Genomic DNA, 17951 nt, shown 5'->3' with positions numbered 1-17951 from the left:
ATTCTTGCACAGCTCATCTGAGGGCAGGGAGCTGTGAGCTCAAGTGAATTTTGACCTGCTCCTCATCCCCCCCAATCCCCAGCCAGAAAAAAAGCTGTAATACTCGACCATGGTAGCCTAAGAGTTTGGTCAGGAGCCCAATACCCTTTAGGAGTAACACAGAGCCTACACAGAGAGCAGCAGAACTATAGTGCTGAATGCAGACTTCTCAAAGGCACGACAGGAGCAGAATCCCTCTGCTCATCATGCCCAAAAAATCAGTTCTGAACTGAAACTGAAGAGGCATCTGCTTTCCTTCTCATTCATTTACCCACCCAATAAATAGTCATTGAGTTTTATAAAGGCCTAGGCACTGTACTAGGTATTAGAACCCATGAATAAAAGAACAAAGCTTCTGTTTTCTTTGTTAGTGAGGCATGAAAACAGGACATAGGACACTGAGGAGAACAGGATTTCAAACGTTAGCATTGAGAGTTTCTTAGAATATCACAAACTTCTGACAATAGGTTCTCAGTTATTACAAATATAGTTACAAAGAACTAAACCCATTTGTAGAATTTACTCCCTTTTTTTTCATCATGATAAAAAGAAACAGCCAGTATTGTTAACGCTCCTGCATTTTTTACTAATCTCCAGTCTCTATCAATGTATCTTCTAACTTCAAAATAAAAATCAAATGTAAGCATTCCTAAGCGCAACTGGGAAAAATGGTTTGAGACATTTCTTGATAGCACAAAATGTTACATTAGTGTTCTTTATCTGTCCCAAGCTTTATTTACACTGGTAAAAATGATCCAAAATTTCTGAGTGGGCTAAAAGAAACACTGCGTATTAAAAATTAGCCTTGTGCTACCTCTCAGCCATCTCTCATTTTTGTTCTCCCCCCGAATCACAAACCCTGATAAAAAGTGCCGCTTGAAAGAGATCTGGTCTTCCTACGAGGACAGCAGCAACGGAACAAAGAGAAGAGCAACAATAGGACTTCAAGAGCACAGAGACAAATGGCATTTCTGAAACAGCTCAGGGGCTCAGTTTGTTCGAACACCCTGTTCTTTCCTGAAAAAGCCTTGGCTGACTTTCCAGAACCAAAATCTTGAAAGTCATATGCTACAAGGTCCTGGGGGAAAATGCATTTCATGTGCTGATATATCTAAGAAAAGAGCCACAGTCTTTACCTAGAGCTAAAAGCAGAGACTTTACAGTCCACTTCCTAAACTATGAGGCATTTATTTTATTTATTTTAACAAGTCATTTCTTTGGCAAAGCACGTCACAGCATGGAGTATGACTGGAGCCTAAAAATCTCCATCAGTATAACTTCAACATCTGAAGCCAATTTTAGATGACAATTCCCCCTCATTTTCATGGCAAAGAGAAAGAAACATTCTCCAATTATTATTTTCAGAAATGATACAAGCCCACATTCCCCTGTTGCCTATGACACAAAGGTATACAATGACATAAAACAAATCACTTCTGTGTAGCTTGTTAAGAGTCGAGTCTTTGACCCATATGCCACGACGGAGTGCCACAGACCCAGGTACAATTCAGTCCAGCTGGCTGGTAAATTAACATGTTTGGACACACATCGCTAAACCCGTATGCAGTGTGGAAATCCAATCAGTGGTGTCAATGGCCTTTGTTGCCTCACATCTTGCTACCAGATTTGCAGCTACCAGACCAGCCTTTCAGAATGTCGTAAAGCAGGTTTTGATGTTCTGTAACCTGCTCTTGGGAAAACAATCAAAGTGTGTTTATGATTTGCAATATAATGCTTAACACAAGGCTATAAAGAGAGGGCTTTGGAAAACAGTAATTAAACTAAGCAGAGAATCAGTAAGCCGGTAAAGACATACTCCATTCAGAGAGCCATTCTCAGGATGACTGTGAAAAATGCTAGGACAGGATTAATAGTTCCCCAAAAGGGCGGTCATAACCATACTTCTGATTGTAAGTTATCACTTACTCTCGGCATACTACTGAATTAACGACAGCATTGGTGGCAGAAAAAATAAAACAGAAAAGCATCCGTTAGAAGATGTCACCATCTCAGAAATGCCTAAATGTGAGGACGTCAGGAAGTACATCCTAGAAACTGAGGAAACATAGCCTGTCTTCCCTTACATGGGTGGACAGATAAAAGGATACTATCTTAAGACTGCTTAAGACAAATGTTGTTCCCATACTGCACTGAAGAAGAACAAGAGAATTTAAGACACTGTAATTTAAAGTTGGTATTCTTTGGTAGACTTTCTTACTGTAACCCATTCTAGCTCCACAAATTACTAGGTTCCTGGGATATAAGGAATTTGGAGAACCCCAAATTAGAAGTATTAGCCGCATATTCTAAGTTACACCGGAAGCTCAAAGTTCCTTCCCACTTCATGAGGGGGTGAAGCTCTGAAATGCACTAAGCAGAAAGACTACGGATTCACAAATATTAGGTGTGCTGGCGCTATTAGTGAAAAGAATAAAATAAATATGTATATAGGAAAAGCTCAGGAAAATGGGCTTTTGTTCTTCTTTGATACCACTCCTAGAGCGGATACTTCCTCCCAGTGATGTCTTGCATAGACCTACCTCCAGGAGATGGTGACATCAGGCAGGCTTGGGGTATTCATTCTATGAAAGTAGGTGCCAGAGCATTTAGAGAGTCTGCAAAAGACCAGGGAAGACACCAAGGGTGGGGGTGGGGGGCATGGAATATGATACTTACATCCGACTACAATCTAGGAGCAAGAGGAGCACTCCAGGGCAAGGATGGCAACATTGGCAACATATGCCTCATTCTCCCATCATGTGTCATGGCAGACATTGCTAATTAATTACCACACTGGTCTTACTGAATCCATTCATAATCTCTCAATGTTCCTCAAAGTGCTCCAGGCTTTAACCCCCAACTATTCAGAGCTGGTAATCAAGATAAACCTCTTTGCCAACTCTGTTTGAAGTTAGTCACAAGTGCAGTCAACCAGGGAAGGAAGCCACAGTCCTAAGGAATGCTGAAACCAAGGATGTGCATCCATCTGGAGGGTCTCCTGTGCTGTAGGGCCCTCAGGGACTCACTGAGCTGGTGATAATCAGAGTAAGCAGCTAGTTCTGGATTCTCTGATGTAATAATAATATAATAATGATGTATATAATATAATAATATTATATAATATATATAATAATATTATATTATATAATATAATATAATATAATAATGATGTATAATAATATCCCTTTCCACCAGAGATACAGCTATGACCGAGACACTCAGTGTGTATTTCCAAAACTGCAGGTGCAGAATTTTGGAAGTGAAAGAAGGCGGTGCCTCCGTGCTTCAACATACACAGCCAAGGGGCTCAAAGGGCCTCACAGAGCTGCATTTTGAGCCTTGGTTCCATAACAGCACTCTTGACAAGGACTCTAGCAAAGACTGAGAGCTCCAAGATAGTCCTGTACTGCTAACTCTACAATTAACACATGATGGAATCCGTTCTGTACTAGAGCTGTCAAAAGGAATCTGCTTAAGAATTAAGATTTGGAAGCCTAAACTAGCTGCTCCATGGCAGTTGAGAACCACTCTCCTCCCAGGGATTCCATTCAAACCCAAAATTACAAATTTTTTCCAGCGACTAGAGCTCAAGTAGGAGTGTTCTCTCCATAGCACAGCACCAAAGGATGAATGAATGGCAAGCAGAGAGAGAAAGCCGGGGGAGTTGCTTTTCAAGCCCCCATTCCAGAGGGAAAAACAGATCACCACAGGACACAAAACACCCACTCTCCCCAGGACTCCACATTCATTGATTTGTCAAACCAAGATAGCCTACTTTTTTCCGGCTCTGTATCACTTACTAATTTCTATTGTTGTTTGAATGATTAAATGTGAACGCAAATACAGGGTCATTCTCTCCCACCCTCTTCCAGCTTGGTGTTCCCTATTTACAGGGAAAACGAGGGCTTCCAGAAAGAGGTGTTACTGCAGAAATGCAAGTAGGAGGAAGTCCACGAGAGAGATGATATCCACAAAGCAGATACAGACTCGCTGCTTGACAATGCTATCAAGAACAGGAGTATTTACAGACTGAGCAATCAACAATCCCCAAGTCCCGGAAATGACTTGTGCGCAGAAACTCGTTCAGAATTTAGGCATGGGGCATAAACACACGGCAATTACACATCTCCATTTCTTAACATCCAAAAGAATTGAAGAGTGGAAGAAAGGAGAAAGGCTTTCATGATTTTTACAAACACTCAAGATGAAGGCACTTGGGTTAGAGGAAGAGACACACCAACTGTGGCATTTCCAGCCATGGCCAGTCGGCTTACTGGTGCAGACGTGCTGGCTCTGCACCTGCATGTTACTTGCCCCTCAGGAAAGCAGCTGGTGCCTCAGAGGGACTTCCTGTGTGGGGTGATGGCAGACATCAGTCAAGAGCTAGCTAAAGATGGAAACACAATTTGCCTGGGTCTGGGACTGAGGGTGTACAGAGGTCTAGAGGAGAGGAAGGGTGAACCACACATGGAGCAGTTTCCTTTGTAGTCAACCCAAACAAACATATTGCTGAGTGAATTGTCCATTTTTACACACTTCTAACATTTTATACTTTTGTAGGGCTTTTTATGGGTATTTGGATGGAATGCTTTTCATTTTCCAAACCTGAGTTTTTCTTCTTTAAATGAGCACTTTCTATTCCAGTAATTTTTACTTCAGTTTGCTAAGACATATTGGAAAAAATGGAAGAACCTGAGCGACAGCTTCTTGTATTAGGAACACTCAAACCTCAATGAAGTGATTGACCAGGACAACAAAATACCAGTTCCCTCCCCTCAGAGGTTGGCAACTGATCTGCGGCAGGTATAAATTGTTACAACAACTTCGGAGAGCAATTAAAGGTGAAAATGATCTTAGCAAACAACCCAGTAATTACATGTCTTGGTGTTTATTCCAGAAAAATTCTTGAACACATGCACAAGGTTGCTCCTTGCCACATATCTTTTTAGATAATGAAAAATAGCAAATAAGCATTACCCAAAGGGTATAAAATAATTAAACTGGGGCATGTTCATATAATGGAACATTGAAGTGCACTTAAAATGAAATACCATATGAACATATCCATGCAGAATAAGCTTATAAATACGTGGGCAAGGAAAACACATAAAACCTCCAGAATAGGTCACCTCTGGGCTTCCACTACTATATTTATAATGTCTCATTCCTTTTTTTAAAAATCCATGGTGATTATCATAAAGTGTCAGCATTTGTTCAACATGGGTGTTCATTATATTTTGTACTGTTTGTATATTTAAATTTTCACAACAAAAATAAAATCACCAACCAGGAAATAACAGTTTATCCCATGAGTGGAAGGGAAAGTTTTCAGAAATTTGTTAGCTTTCTAACTTCTAACAAAAAACTTCTAACAAGTTTTCTAACTTCAGGGACTGCATGTTGATCACACTACCCTAGCACTTCTGATGTAAAGGGAGCCTCCTTTTACCAATTTCGGGTGCTCCCAGCGAAGATTTCCTTGCTTTCTTCCCTTATCTACACTGTATCCTCCAAACTTATTATTTCTGCCTCCAAGAGCTTCTGAGGGCTTGTGAAATCTTCACTACTGTTCTACGAAGACCAGGTATTAGGATTTAAGAATATGGAGATGAATGCCAGACTAGCACAAGTGGGAACAAGCAGAAAGTGAGTCCACACTACTGTTTTGATCACAGTCACCATCACTGAAGTAGACAGTGGCAACAGCTGTCACGACCATGCCCCAAGCTCTCTGGTAACTCTGAAATGGCATTATCGCCCTTTGTATAACCATTCTGTGACACTGGTCTCATTTTACAGAGGAGGAGAGAGAAATCAGAGGGGTTCAGCAATATGCCCTAGTAAATGGCACCCTCCCTCCCCCGCTCACCCTTCAAATGGCCTTTAACTATGCCAAGTATTTTCTCATAGCTATTACTTGCCTTCTGTTTATCTTAGAAAAAAATGGTGTTGCACACACATTACGATACCGTTTAGAACAACTATGGGGGGACAGCGGCAAACATAATTTTGGAAGCTGGCAGGCAGATACCTTGACTGAAAAGGCCTTTGGAGATCATCTGTTCCAAGGCAAGTCCTTTTACTGACAACATCTCAAGGCTGAAAAACAGAGGCCTATGCAGAACCAGAATGTAAAACCCAAACGGGGGACTACAGAACTTGTCCAGAATATTTTAGATTTGTTCACTTCTCCAAACACCAAGGAAGAGAGAGAGGATTTGGTTCATTCTGTAGGCAAGTTTGTTTACTGCTTCTTCATTAATGAAGCTGGGTGCCTGCTGGGTATCAACACAAAACTATGAGCTCAGGACCATTCTGCACACTTTAAGACAGGGGTGGTAGCTGGCACAGCTGGAGTGATAGAACTGGTTAACCCTAGAGGGAAAAAATGCCCAAAATTGATGTTATTGAACAAAGGATTATAGGACAAGGAGGCACACAAGTACTCATGAACTGATCACCCTTTTTGGAATACAGCATTGGTTTAAGGGCTGCCAAAAGGAGGGAATCCTTAAATTTTCTACCCCAAATCTAAAACTAGGTATTCATTTTGAGAGCACTGGTTTTTTCAATAAAGAGAAAATAAAGCAAGGAAGTGGGTCACTAACTTTGAGATTATGCTTAGAGGGGGGAAGGGGAATGAGAAACATGGCTTCAGTGGGTTTCTGGGCAGAAGATGGAAGAAATCTCACCAGGGCCAAGGTTCTCATGTTTTCACATTATTGCCTAATAGATATATGGTACTGAAAAACATTGGGTGGTTTACAGATTCACCTTTGTTTTAATGTCACCAGGGAAGAGTGAAAAAAGAGAGGAGACAGAAGGGAAAAAAAGTCCCCAAGCTAGACAAAGGAGAGGTCAGGGAAGCCAGGGTTGCCATGACAACCCAAGCACTGGTTGCATTTTAAATAATATTTATTTTTCCTCCCAATTTCAGTATAAGTATGTGGTAGCTTTGTAATGTTCGAGTTGGCTAGGCTGAACAGCATGTTTTCTTATAGGTTTCTGGGTATGGTGAGCCGCAAGAGAGATTCTCACAGGAGATGTGGAGGGCAGAAGTGAAGCAGCAGCCATTTTGTAGTTCATACATGTTGTCTTTAGCTGCTGGCTCACCTTGTTGGTGTGGAATAGCTGGCAGGTCTGTAACTGCTCCACCTTCCCCTGGATCCTCCCTCGGCTTCTCCTGGGCCAGGTGTATGTATGCTGAGCTCCATGACTAAAGGTTCAGGCTTCTGCAGGACACCCATACCCAAGTCAGAGGCGGACAGAACTGACGTGGACTTCAGTCTGTCCTTGTGGACTCCAGCCTACCCTCGCTCTCTTCCAGTTTATATCCACCCTCCTTCCCAACTGTGTGCTCCAAGGAGCTCCAGCAACAGAAATAAAGACAACAGCCTTATGGATAGTGCTCAGTCATCTTCCATGCATGTGTCAGGGTGAATCGCTGCTCTGTGTTGCTGCCAGTAATCCTGCTTCTCTGAAACCTGACCATACAAATACACTGTATGTACTTTTAAAAAGAGCAATTTTATTTTTACAACTGGGGGAAAATATTCCAAAGTAAGGAGCAGAGAATGTACTGTAGAAAATTTGGGAAATATCTGTATAAGGAAAAAAATTAAATCACCCACAATCCCACCAAGCAACTGTTTCTGTCTGCCTACCTCTAACTTTACTCCTTTGCAAATTTTTGACGGTACTACTTATGGTTTTATGACTTTTCTTTCTTTTTTCTTTTTTTAAAACATGCTGAACAATTTTCCATGCCATTACAATTTCTTTGAAAACATGATTTTTCAATGGCTACAAAATACTCTGTTAGGGTTGTGTGCTATCATATAAACATCCTCTTTTAGTTGGTTACAATCACGGGCTTTTAGGAGCAACACTACCAAGAACTGCCTCACCCTGGTATATTTCTCATCACTTCCATGGGATCAATTCCTAGAGGAGGAATGTTTCAGGCTGTGAACCCATATTATCAGGTGGTTTTGATTACTATCTTCAGGTCAATCAGCATCTCATACTGAGGCCAACGTTCAAAATACTTATCAACCAGCATAGCATGGGCACCAATGAATCGGAATCGACGATGTAATGTGGGAACAGGGTCTTAGAGTCCCCTTTGCTCCATGCCAGTAGTTAAAGCTTGAGTCATTGGGGGGAAGTAGTAGACCCTTGTGGGAAGGGTGACTGTCACAGAGATTTTTATCAGGAGGGTTCGAGGCAGCTGCTTTTTACCAAGGAAGTTGGCAATATTTTGACAGTTACCATAGTTTCACTGAGGTATACCCATGTTGGAGTTTCTTTTCTTTTTTTAAACTATGTTGGAGTGTCTACATGTCTTTCTCTTCTCCAGGCTGAACAAACCTCAGTTATTTCAGTCTTCCCCCACTGTGCCTCCTTTTTTCAAAAGTTTAGCCTTTCTACAGATTTCCTAACAAGGCCTACAAATTTGTGTGTTGTGTAGTGAAGATCAGATTAGGTCAAAAGTCTAATGTTGACCTTTTCAATATTGGAAGGGACAAAGAACAAAGTATAAACCAAGAACAGTGCACGTGAGCATAGGTCAACTGTTAATAGGAGCCGGTGTCTAGATAATGGGATAAAAGCATGACAACATCAGCCCTTTCACTGCTCTAACTGCTAGATAGGACAAAGTGGTGAAAAAACTGTTGTTGCCTGAGTCACACACATCTACCCCCAAAGATTGGTGGCTCCTTCCTCCGTGCCCCAGAGCCTGTTTGCTTACCTCATTATGGAGCTTATGACAAGACTTGGCAATTATTTGATCTTATCTGCTTCTCCTACCAGGATCATCCACTCCAGGAAATTTGATTTATTTGTTTAACCATCTTCAGAATTTAGCCAAGAGTCTGCCCTGGAGGAGTACTCAATACACCTTCGGTGAATCACAAACCATCCTGCCCCTCACCAAGAGCATGACTTCATGGAATGAAGCCCCAGATACTCCAAGTCAGTTGTGTCTTAGTGGTTCAGCATGGACTTATATACAAACCGTCATCTGTCAGAGTCAGGGAATGTGCAGACAAGGCCAAGAGCTTCAGAGCCTACAGAACCTGGAGACGCCCCCCAATATCCAGCTACTGTGCTCCCCTCATTTATTCTTTTAGAGAAAGAATAAGGGCAAAATACATCCCAGTCTTATCTCTGATCACTTCTACTTCTGCCACTGTCTTTAACCCCTTAGCACTTGGGTGTACAAATGCCAACTGGAATCCATCAACAGGTGAAAACTCAACGGCAGGAAACCAAACCAAGTACTTGTTAAAAAGGTCTAGAAATACAATTACTGACATCTAGGTTTTGCCCGTCAACAGACTCCCTCTCCCAAATTTTGATAGCTAACAAAGTGAACACATGAAAATCCAAAGCTCACTCTACAGTGTGTTTAAACAATTACAGTAAAGAAAGGATACCTAGCTTCCCTTCTTTCTCGGGTCTTCCAATGCCCAACTACTGCTTCTCATCCCAGCCTACCCACAGCAGCTTCTCATTAGGATACTGGAAACAACTAGAGGATGAACGTATCATCTTGCCTCCTTGTTTTACAGCTAGCTTGTCTGACAGTTGTGCAGAAAGCCCATGGTTCCTCTTGACTTAATTCCACCACTTCACCCTATGTTCCTTTAAACACAGGAGGCCCTCGACTCTCAAGGAACTGAAAGAGCCACACCCTGACAACCGTGCACAATACAACTTTAATCTTTGTGTGTGTGTGGTGAAAGGAGAATTGCTTTCTGTGGAGATGAGTGGGGAAGTGATCCAATTAAGATATGCAAGCCAAATGAACGGAGTGAATGAAAAACTAGCAGCTGCATTTTCAGTCACTGTTCCTGCATGTCTTCAAAGGCACCAAGCACCAGGCCCAGGTTTTGCTCACGTGGCCACATCTTCCCCACAGCCAGGTCAGGCCAGGTTCTTAAAGTAGTTAATGAAATTTGAGTCAAACACACCCTCATCAGCAGAATAAAAATTCATCTTCTCTGCAGAAGACCCAAGAAGATAGAGACATGAAATACGGAGAATCCAAGGCCATTTACTGAACCCTTGGCTTTAGACATCGGAAACAAGAGGAGGGCAAGTGGTGCTCTCCTCAAATCCTGATCTTGGACTCAAATTCCTGAGGACACTACAGCTAACGGTATCCAGCGCCACTTGCCTACTCGGTAAGCGCTGAAGCCCAAGGAGGGGGAGCAAGTGTTTTCCGGAGGCCTGTAAGGACCAGGTTAGTGACACAATTCGTGCAAATCACTCCCGTGAAGAAGCACAATTAAAGGTTTCTGCCAGGGCCCATATGATTGTCGTCGCCGAGAGACAGTATACGCACCACTTTCTTCTCTCTCTCCAAAGCCCTCTCCTTACTTTTCCCAGGGTTTAAAAATCATGTTAACAATAAGCAAATACAGCATGGCCAGATGCCTTTCGTGGTCAGATGGTTCATTGTTTAAAAAGTTTCAGTTTAAAATCCAAAAGATTGTTAACAGATGCAGTTTCTGGCTGGAGACTGGGAAAAACCTCACTTAAACAAAAGAGTATGTTGTGATTGGAGCTAAAAAGGGAATTACCTTTAAAGATAAGAACCACAAACATTTCCTATTTGAAAATACCTCCAGCCCCACCAACAGGACCTTTTTGTGGTCCTTTCATGAATGTTAAAAAACATTTGACAGTGGACTGCCACAGAGGACCAACGAAGGCAGACCAACCAGTCCAGTCATTTTTACAGATTTGTTTGGACTTTCAACAAGGCCACAACATCCATCTCTTACTCTCCCCCGGATTACTCAATTAGGCAAGCCGCCAATTAATTTCTTTCCAATTCTTTTAGTCCTAGAAATACTTCTGCTGCTTTCGTTTTGGCTCTAGAAATGGATTTTCAACTAGAGAGTAGATAGAGGCAAGTGTGAGAAATGAGCGCAGGGCTTGATAATCAGACAGCCGCTGCTGGGACTCAAGTCACCATTGGGTGGAAAAGAGCCACTTGGCTGAGGAAGGCCTGGCCCCATCCTCCGTTCCCAGTCTCATTTGCCTCCACAACTACTATGCACTTTCACACAGAAAGCCTGCTTTTCACCAACTCATGTGTCTGTTTCTGTTGGCTTTCATGGCCCCTGACTCTATGGCTTCACTATGTGTGAGAATGTCTGTAATGCCCTGGGTTCTAATCTTGAAAGATGGAAAAATCTAAGAAGCCATGAGTCTGTAGCTTTCCCTTGGCCTGAGAAATGGATGTGGTTTGGCTTGCTGGTGACAAGCCTGATTTGAAAAGGCTACCTAAGATATGGTCCAAGAAAAACAGTCTGTTCTTAGGAATAAAGATGGCCACCATGGGCTCCATTTCGAGAATAGGCAATCTGTCCCTTAGGAGATCACATTATATATATGATGTTATATATAAACATCATGCCCTTTTCATGCTTAAGTTTTTGTTCTCGTAGTCATTGTATTATTTCCCTATTTATGACAGCGCCCCGAAAGGTCAGTTGCAGGCCAAACACAGAGCAGAGTTTTAATATTTTGAGGCGCTCTAATCAAGAAAATCCTTAACTCAGCAACGCTAGCATCCATTTTAAAGTGAGGCAGATCTATAACCCCATGGAAATCCCTAAAGAGTTAAAATGGCTTTCCCACTCAGCCACTACTTGGCTGTCATGTAAGGAATCCGGGCTGTAAGAATGAAGCTAGCAGGAGGACTGTGCTTTCAGGGACCTGTGCAGTCTGGCCAGGTAGTGGTAGGAAGGGCCCATCCAGCAAGAAATGGGATTCTGAGGTCAGGGGTCACATCCGTATCTATCTTCCTACGAAAAGGCAACCTTGCCATGAGCACATGAGACAGGGTTTGCAAGGGGATTTGATAGGCCTGGAAATTGAAAAATGAGCAGCAGCTGCAAGTCCAAGGTCATTACTATCCTCCAGGGTTTGCCTTTTCTAATCTAAGGGGCAGTAGTTTCCATGATTAACTTTCAATTGCTGTCAGGGGTGTAATAAAATCTGGGAAAGAAGAAAACTTTCCCCTCAGTAAGCTGCTCCCATTTTCCTGCCCTTTCCTTTCCTCCAGTGTATATTCTCAATCCTCACTTCATACTGTTTCCTAACTTGAAGAAAAAAGTCTTCACTCAATGTCCTATGTGCATACAGGCACTTGAAGATTCTTCCTTTTCAGTTCCAGGGCGTAGGTCTTTAAGATGGCCTTGTGAAAAGGTCCCTTATTTTCCACGACCGTACAATGCCATCACTTCCAGAACTGAACACTTTTAATTTTAAAATCCTTTCCCAGTGTATTACATCTGTTTCCTGAGCCATGACAATCAGTTCAACAACAGAACCATGCACAAAGAGAAAAGAGTACACAGTCCTTCACAAGCATGTTTTCCTGGTTACTACTAGATTAGGAATCCTTACAACTACAACTTGGTCTGATCTGGTAGCAGCTCAGAAACCATACAGAGAGGTTATAGCTGGACACGTCTCTCAGCAAAGGCCCCCAGAACCAAACTCCACACATAGTTTTATCAACGGTAACTGCTCAGGTGGAAAACTAATTGTGCTTTCAATTTATTTTGACAGTTCAGTATAACACTAATGACAAATTAGTGGCTCAGTCATCATACACTTATTTCAATGTGTTCTGATGCTGGAGTTACAAAGAGGAGTTATGCCATGGTGCCTTGCCCACAGAGACACTGAGTTGGGCTGCCAAGGGGCACATTCTCGCTATTGCAAGATGTTTCTGGAAGGCCAGCATGGCAATCAAACAAGGCAGCAAAGAGGCAGAGGACCTGGAAGAGAAGTCACGTGCAAATGCACTAGTTGCATAAGAAAAGGGTCCTCGGACTCATACTGTGCCTTGAAAAGACATTGGACTGCTACAGTTTGTTCCTGTTCTTTGCCTTGAGGCAAGGGTGAGTAACTACAGAGTCCACTGTCCTGGAGACAGGTAACATTTCCCGTAGGTGCTAGCCTGCCCTTCCTGTTTACCCCATCTTGATTCAAGTTTCTATTAGAACAGAAGAAAAAGTGACAAAAGACGGCCATGAACTTGATTGGTTCCAAAACTGGGGTGGGCACAGTCTGAGAATTTTCACAGGGTTTAAAGATGGCAGAGTGAACTTTATTGAGGAGATATGGTCCATGGGGTGATGCCCACACCGGGACTGCTGATATCCATCCTCCCCTTCTTCAACAGTAACAGGACCTAGATAAAAGATGCTTTCTTTGCAGGCAGAGGCCATGTAGCTAAAGGTAGGATGTGAGGGGGAATTCAGGTGGATGATTCCCAGGACATGTCCGTAAGAGGGGAGCTGGGGAAGGATGTTGCCTTCTTCCCCTTCACACCTCATCCTCTGAAACAGCCAGAGAGATACCTGGGACCATGAGGACAATGCCACACCCTAGAGGCACTGAAATGTAAAGTTGCTAAGAGATGGGAAAGGAAGATTGAGGTCCCAGAACACTACTCCTAATCCACCGAGATACCGACTTTCATGTAAAGAATGGGTGGAAACTTTGATTTTTGTGTACACCACTATGGTTTTGGGTCTCAGTTGCACAGGCTTACAAATAATGGTTATAGGTGTGGAGGACATGGGGAGGTGTCCAACAAAGTGTCCATAAAAATATCCAAGGTGTCAGTATTGTGCTGCACACGTAGCAACAAGGCCACGATCTGGTTTGTACATCACGAAGAGCTGCCTGAATTTCAGTGGTGAAGAGGAAAAGCAAAGGGCACAAAAAATGATAATTTCCCAGTCAACCATAAACACAATGAATCTCTTACCTTTTTCTTGCTACAGTATATTTGCCATTTTTTCTCAGCTGGAAGTGCAAACATGGCTTCCCTGTGTTTGTCTGTCAGGTCAAGTTCATCCTGAGGAAACAAAATAATAATTAGTATTTCATAGATTAAATGTTATTCCTATAGGAGAGGTTATCAGCATCATTACAGAAAAGAAAAACAAAAGCAAAAACCAACATATATTTCAATGAACTTGGGAAAGACCAAGAAGGCAAGGTACGTGTTGCCACCATTAAGAAAGCCCGTCTCTGGCATGGGGCTGAGTCTTGAGCACAGAAAGGACGAGGCTCACCCTACACCTACCGAAGGGTGTGGAAAAGTGGGCTGAGCACGGACAGAGTACCCTGAGAGCACCCGCTGAGCGTTAAAGGCCATCAGGGCTCCGGAGTTTGGATTACTCATATTATAGATGAGGGTTCACTGGCAAGGGATGGGGGCTCCACAAACACGGAGTATGAGGCTAGACCTGAAGAACTTGGACATGAGAGGAGGAGACCAAGGGAACTAAAGGCAGGGGCACAAGAACAGACGGGGTGTGTTTGGGGGGACAGTGAGCAGCTTAGCGGAAGCACGGGAATGATGCAGAGAGTCATCACATGAAAGGTTTGAGAGGCAGGGAGAGACCAGTTTGTGAACAAAAGTCTTAAATGCCAGAATGAGTTGTTTATTCTCTTGACCCACGAGAGCTGATGAAGACTGTGCGGAAGCACCTGGCATCTTCATTATCATAAATCCCACTAATATTTATTCAGCATTTTATGCACCAAGCATCATGTGGCATTGTCTCGGTCCCCACAACCCTGAGTCCACTCATTAGTACATCCTCATGGGAGTAACGCTGCCTGCTGTAGTTCAGCTGGGGGAAATTTAGGTGGGAGACTGGGTAAGTAACTTGCTCCAGACCTCACACCTGGTAATGACGGGGCCGGTTTTCAGCCCGCAGCTGTCCAACTCCAGAACCCAGACTCGGCCTCTCAGATCCATGTCTGGAAACATTAATTTTACAGGGGAGAGCAGCTTAGATTGGACACGAAGGGAAGGCAATTTACAAACATCCATAACTAATGAATAGCAACAACAGGATAATGAATATAAAGTGCTTAGAGAAAAGCTCTTGGCATTTAATAACTCAATCATCCCTGGTCTGTATTACTGGTGTGGAGCTTCTGGTACATTTTTCTTAGTAGAGGGAAAGTTCTCTAGGTGAGGGTGCAGACTGGTGGGTGTGAGACAGATGAAAAGGTGCTGTAAACCAAGGCACAATGAGGCTTCGATCCCTGAGGAATATAAACACGTTCCCCCTCTGAATGCCTTCGGTATATACCTGTAATTCTGCCTCCTGTAGACACAGGCTTCACACTTCATACTCCTACCTCCATTTATCATTGAGTCCTGTTATTTCTTCCGTGAAAAGTGTCACGATTTTTCCTTTTTTTGATTCCCAATGAAACCACCCAAATTTATGCTCTAATAACCGCTCTGTCGGCTCCTGGCAGTAGCCTCCCCACTGCCTTCTCCACCCTCCCCACGCACACCCAGAATTCATTAAAGCAGCTGTACTTAAGCCTGAGAGAACCTCAGCATCATCTGGGGGGCTCCTTAAGTCACTGATCGCCCAGAGTTAAGGATGGAGCCAGTGGGAGCGAATGTGAACATCTGAGCATCTAAAAAGTTTCCAAGTATGGCTGATGCTGCTGCTCCGGGTACACTTTTAAGAGCTGCGCCTTCAAAATCGAGCTCCTATGCGGTTTTGAGCTCCCAGTTCAAAAAACTTCATTAGTTCCACACACTGACAAAATGCATTATGTATTCCTCAGCCTGCCTTTGATGTTTCCCATTTAAAACCCCAATTTAGCCCTTCTGCCCTTATTCTGTTACCACCTACATGTCCAGGGCCCAGCCACTCAGAGCCCGATATACTGTGAGCTTCCTGGGGAAGCGACTCATCTCCTTAAGTCTCTGCTTCCTCATCTCCAGGATGGGCATATCATTCCTCTTGCAGGGCTATTGTGAAAATGAGCAACATGGACTAAGTATGGGGTAATGCTTGGCACAGGGCAGGTAGCTGGGTGGCTGCAGTATTGTTATTTCTCTCATCATTTACACATAGATCAGGTGCTATTTTCTTTTAAGAGCAAGGTAAATAGTTAAGTCACTAAAACACACACCCATGTACATGACACCCTAAGCGCAAGAAACTAGTTAAGAATTTTAACAATGAACAATCAGGGAAAGAACAAAAGATATTTACAGAAAATCCCACTGTGAGGGAACATGCTAAAAATGTTAAGATTTTTGCATACAACTAGTATATATACGAAGTGATTATTTTTCTTACTTTCTTCTTTTTTTAATTTCCTGTTAAGTCATACTCGCTCTCACCTATTGATGAATGAGGAAAGTACTGTGACATAAATCACTTCCCGACCGCTGGGGTTTTTCTTTGGGTGGGGGGAGCAGGTTCAGGTCAGTTATTCAAACAGCTCAATAATATGGCGCTTACTTTGGGGAAAAGGTCCGGGATTTGTGAGAGAAAACAATACTACTCCTGTAACAGCACTGTTTGTGCTAACTGAGCAGAGGTATAAACAGGTAAAGCCTAAAACCTAAAAATTCACAGCAAAGAGTATTAATAAGTATTAATACTACTGTATTTTGCTGTTAGAGGTAGAATAATGCTTCACAGTTGAACTAGGACTTAGAAGCAGATGGTTTTAAGGAAAAAGAGAATTTCCAGAAAATTAAAAAAAAATTTTTTTAATTGCTACAGGGTCACTGGTTATAATTTTGAATTACAGTAAGAAAATGGGGGGGGGGGTAGTGCCTGGGTGGCTCAGCCAGTTAAACGTGGAACTCCTGATTTTGGCTCAGGTCATGATCTCAGAGCCATGAGATCAAGCTCCATGATGACCTCTACACTGAGCATAGAGCCTGCTTAAAAGATTCTTTCCCTCTGCTCTTCCAACCCCCTGACTGCTGCAATGCTTTCTCTCCCTGTCTCTCTCCCCCAACACAAATCAATCAATCAATCAATCAATCAATCTTTTAAAAATACTACAATTTAAGAAATTTAAAGAAAAAGAAAATGGGGAAGAACTAAATGAATGCTGATAAAAGTAAAAGCTCACAACTACTGAGCACCTTCTGTGTGCTCAGTAGTACTGTTTTATATGAATTAATTTATTTTCACAACAGTCCTATTAAGTGGGTACTGTTACCCCATCTTCCAGAAAACTGAGTCCTAGAAAGATTAAGTACCTTCCTCAAGGTAACCAAGCTAGTAAATGGTGGAGGAGGAGCTGGGGTTGGAACTATTTTACAGAGCCCACGTTCTTAACCACAAGACTGTCCATTCTGTTGATCATTCAGCAGGTAGGTAAAATCACAACACTGATGCAAGTATGAAAATGTATCCATCTGCTGCACTCAAAGCCTACGGAGTGTCCACAAGCAGAAAGAGGAAGATGCTGCCATCAGCCATCCCTGAGTTCCAGGTCTGGCTCTCATCTGGTTATGTAACCTTGTGCAAGTGACTTAACCTCTGGACTTCAATTTCTTCACCTGAAAAATGAGAATCATAATATATATCTGACAGAATTGTCTCAAGGATTAGCTCATGCAACCAAATTTTGTTTTGTATTTATTAAACGCGAGGCACTATGCTAGGTGCAAGGAACAAAAAAGTATCACGGAGCTCATATTCTTGAGGGAGAATAAGGGAAATCAAATAATCTCATGAACCAGGATACGATCACACAGGAAGCTGAGCTCTGACAGTCTGCCTGTTGTGGGGAAAGGTAGGGCAACGAAGACTGCCCCAAGGAAGTGAAGTGAAAGCTGAGAGATGAATAGGAACTAAATAGGTAAAAAGCACAGCAGGCAGTGAACAGTAGCTTTGAAGGATACTATGAACTTTGGTCTTTCTCTTAAGAGCAACGGGAGGTCACTGGCAGATTCTGAGTAGGAATGACATAGATTAAATTAGATAATGACTGGGAGTGCCCCGGCACAAGGCCCAGAGTGTAATAAGACCCCCACCCCTCCATTCCAAAAGTATCTCTGCTCTGACTCATTCCATTTTAATAATATGGCT

The 17951-nt window shown here is 42.7% G+C and overlaps 1 protein-coding gene across 3 annotated transcripts in view; it reads right to left on the bottom strand.

The window, feature by feature from the left end:
* DAAM1 (dishevelled associated activator of morphogenesis 1) overlaps nucleotides 1-17951 on the bottom strand; it is a 162900-nt gene that overhangs the window by 65098 nt on the left and 79851 nt on the right. For all 3 annotated transcript variants that reach the window (XM_059182222.1, XM_059182224.1, XM_059182223.1), the window contains exon 3: nucleotides 13841-13930. In XM_059182222.1, coding sequence (XP_059038205.1) covers nucleotides 13841-13930 — 90 coding nt within the window. The remainder of the gene's footprint in view (nucleotides 1-13840; nucleotides 13931-17951) is intronic.

This window comes from Mustela lutreola, chromosome 7, assembly GCF_030435805.1.
Source record: "Mustela lutreola isolate mMusLut2 chromosome 7, mMusLut2.pri, whole genome shotgun sequence".
NCBI lineage: Eukaryota > Metazoa > Chordata > Mammalia > Carnivora > Mustelidae > Mustela > Mustela lutreola.
Note: the sequence above shows the minus strand (reverse complement) of the source record. Positions and strands in the feature narration are given on the sequence as shown.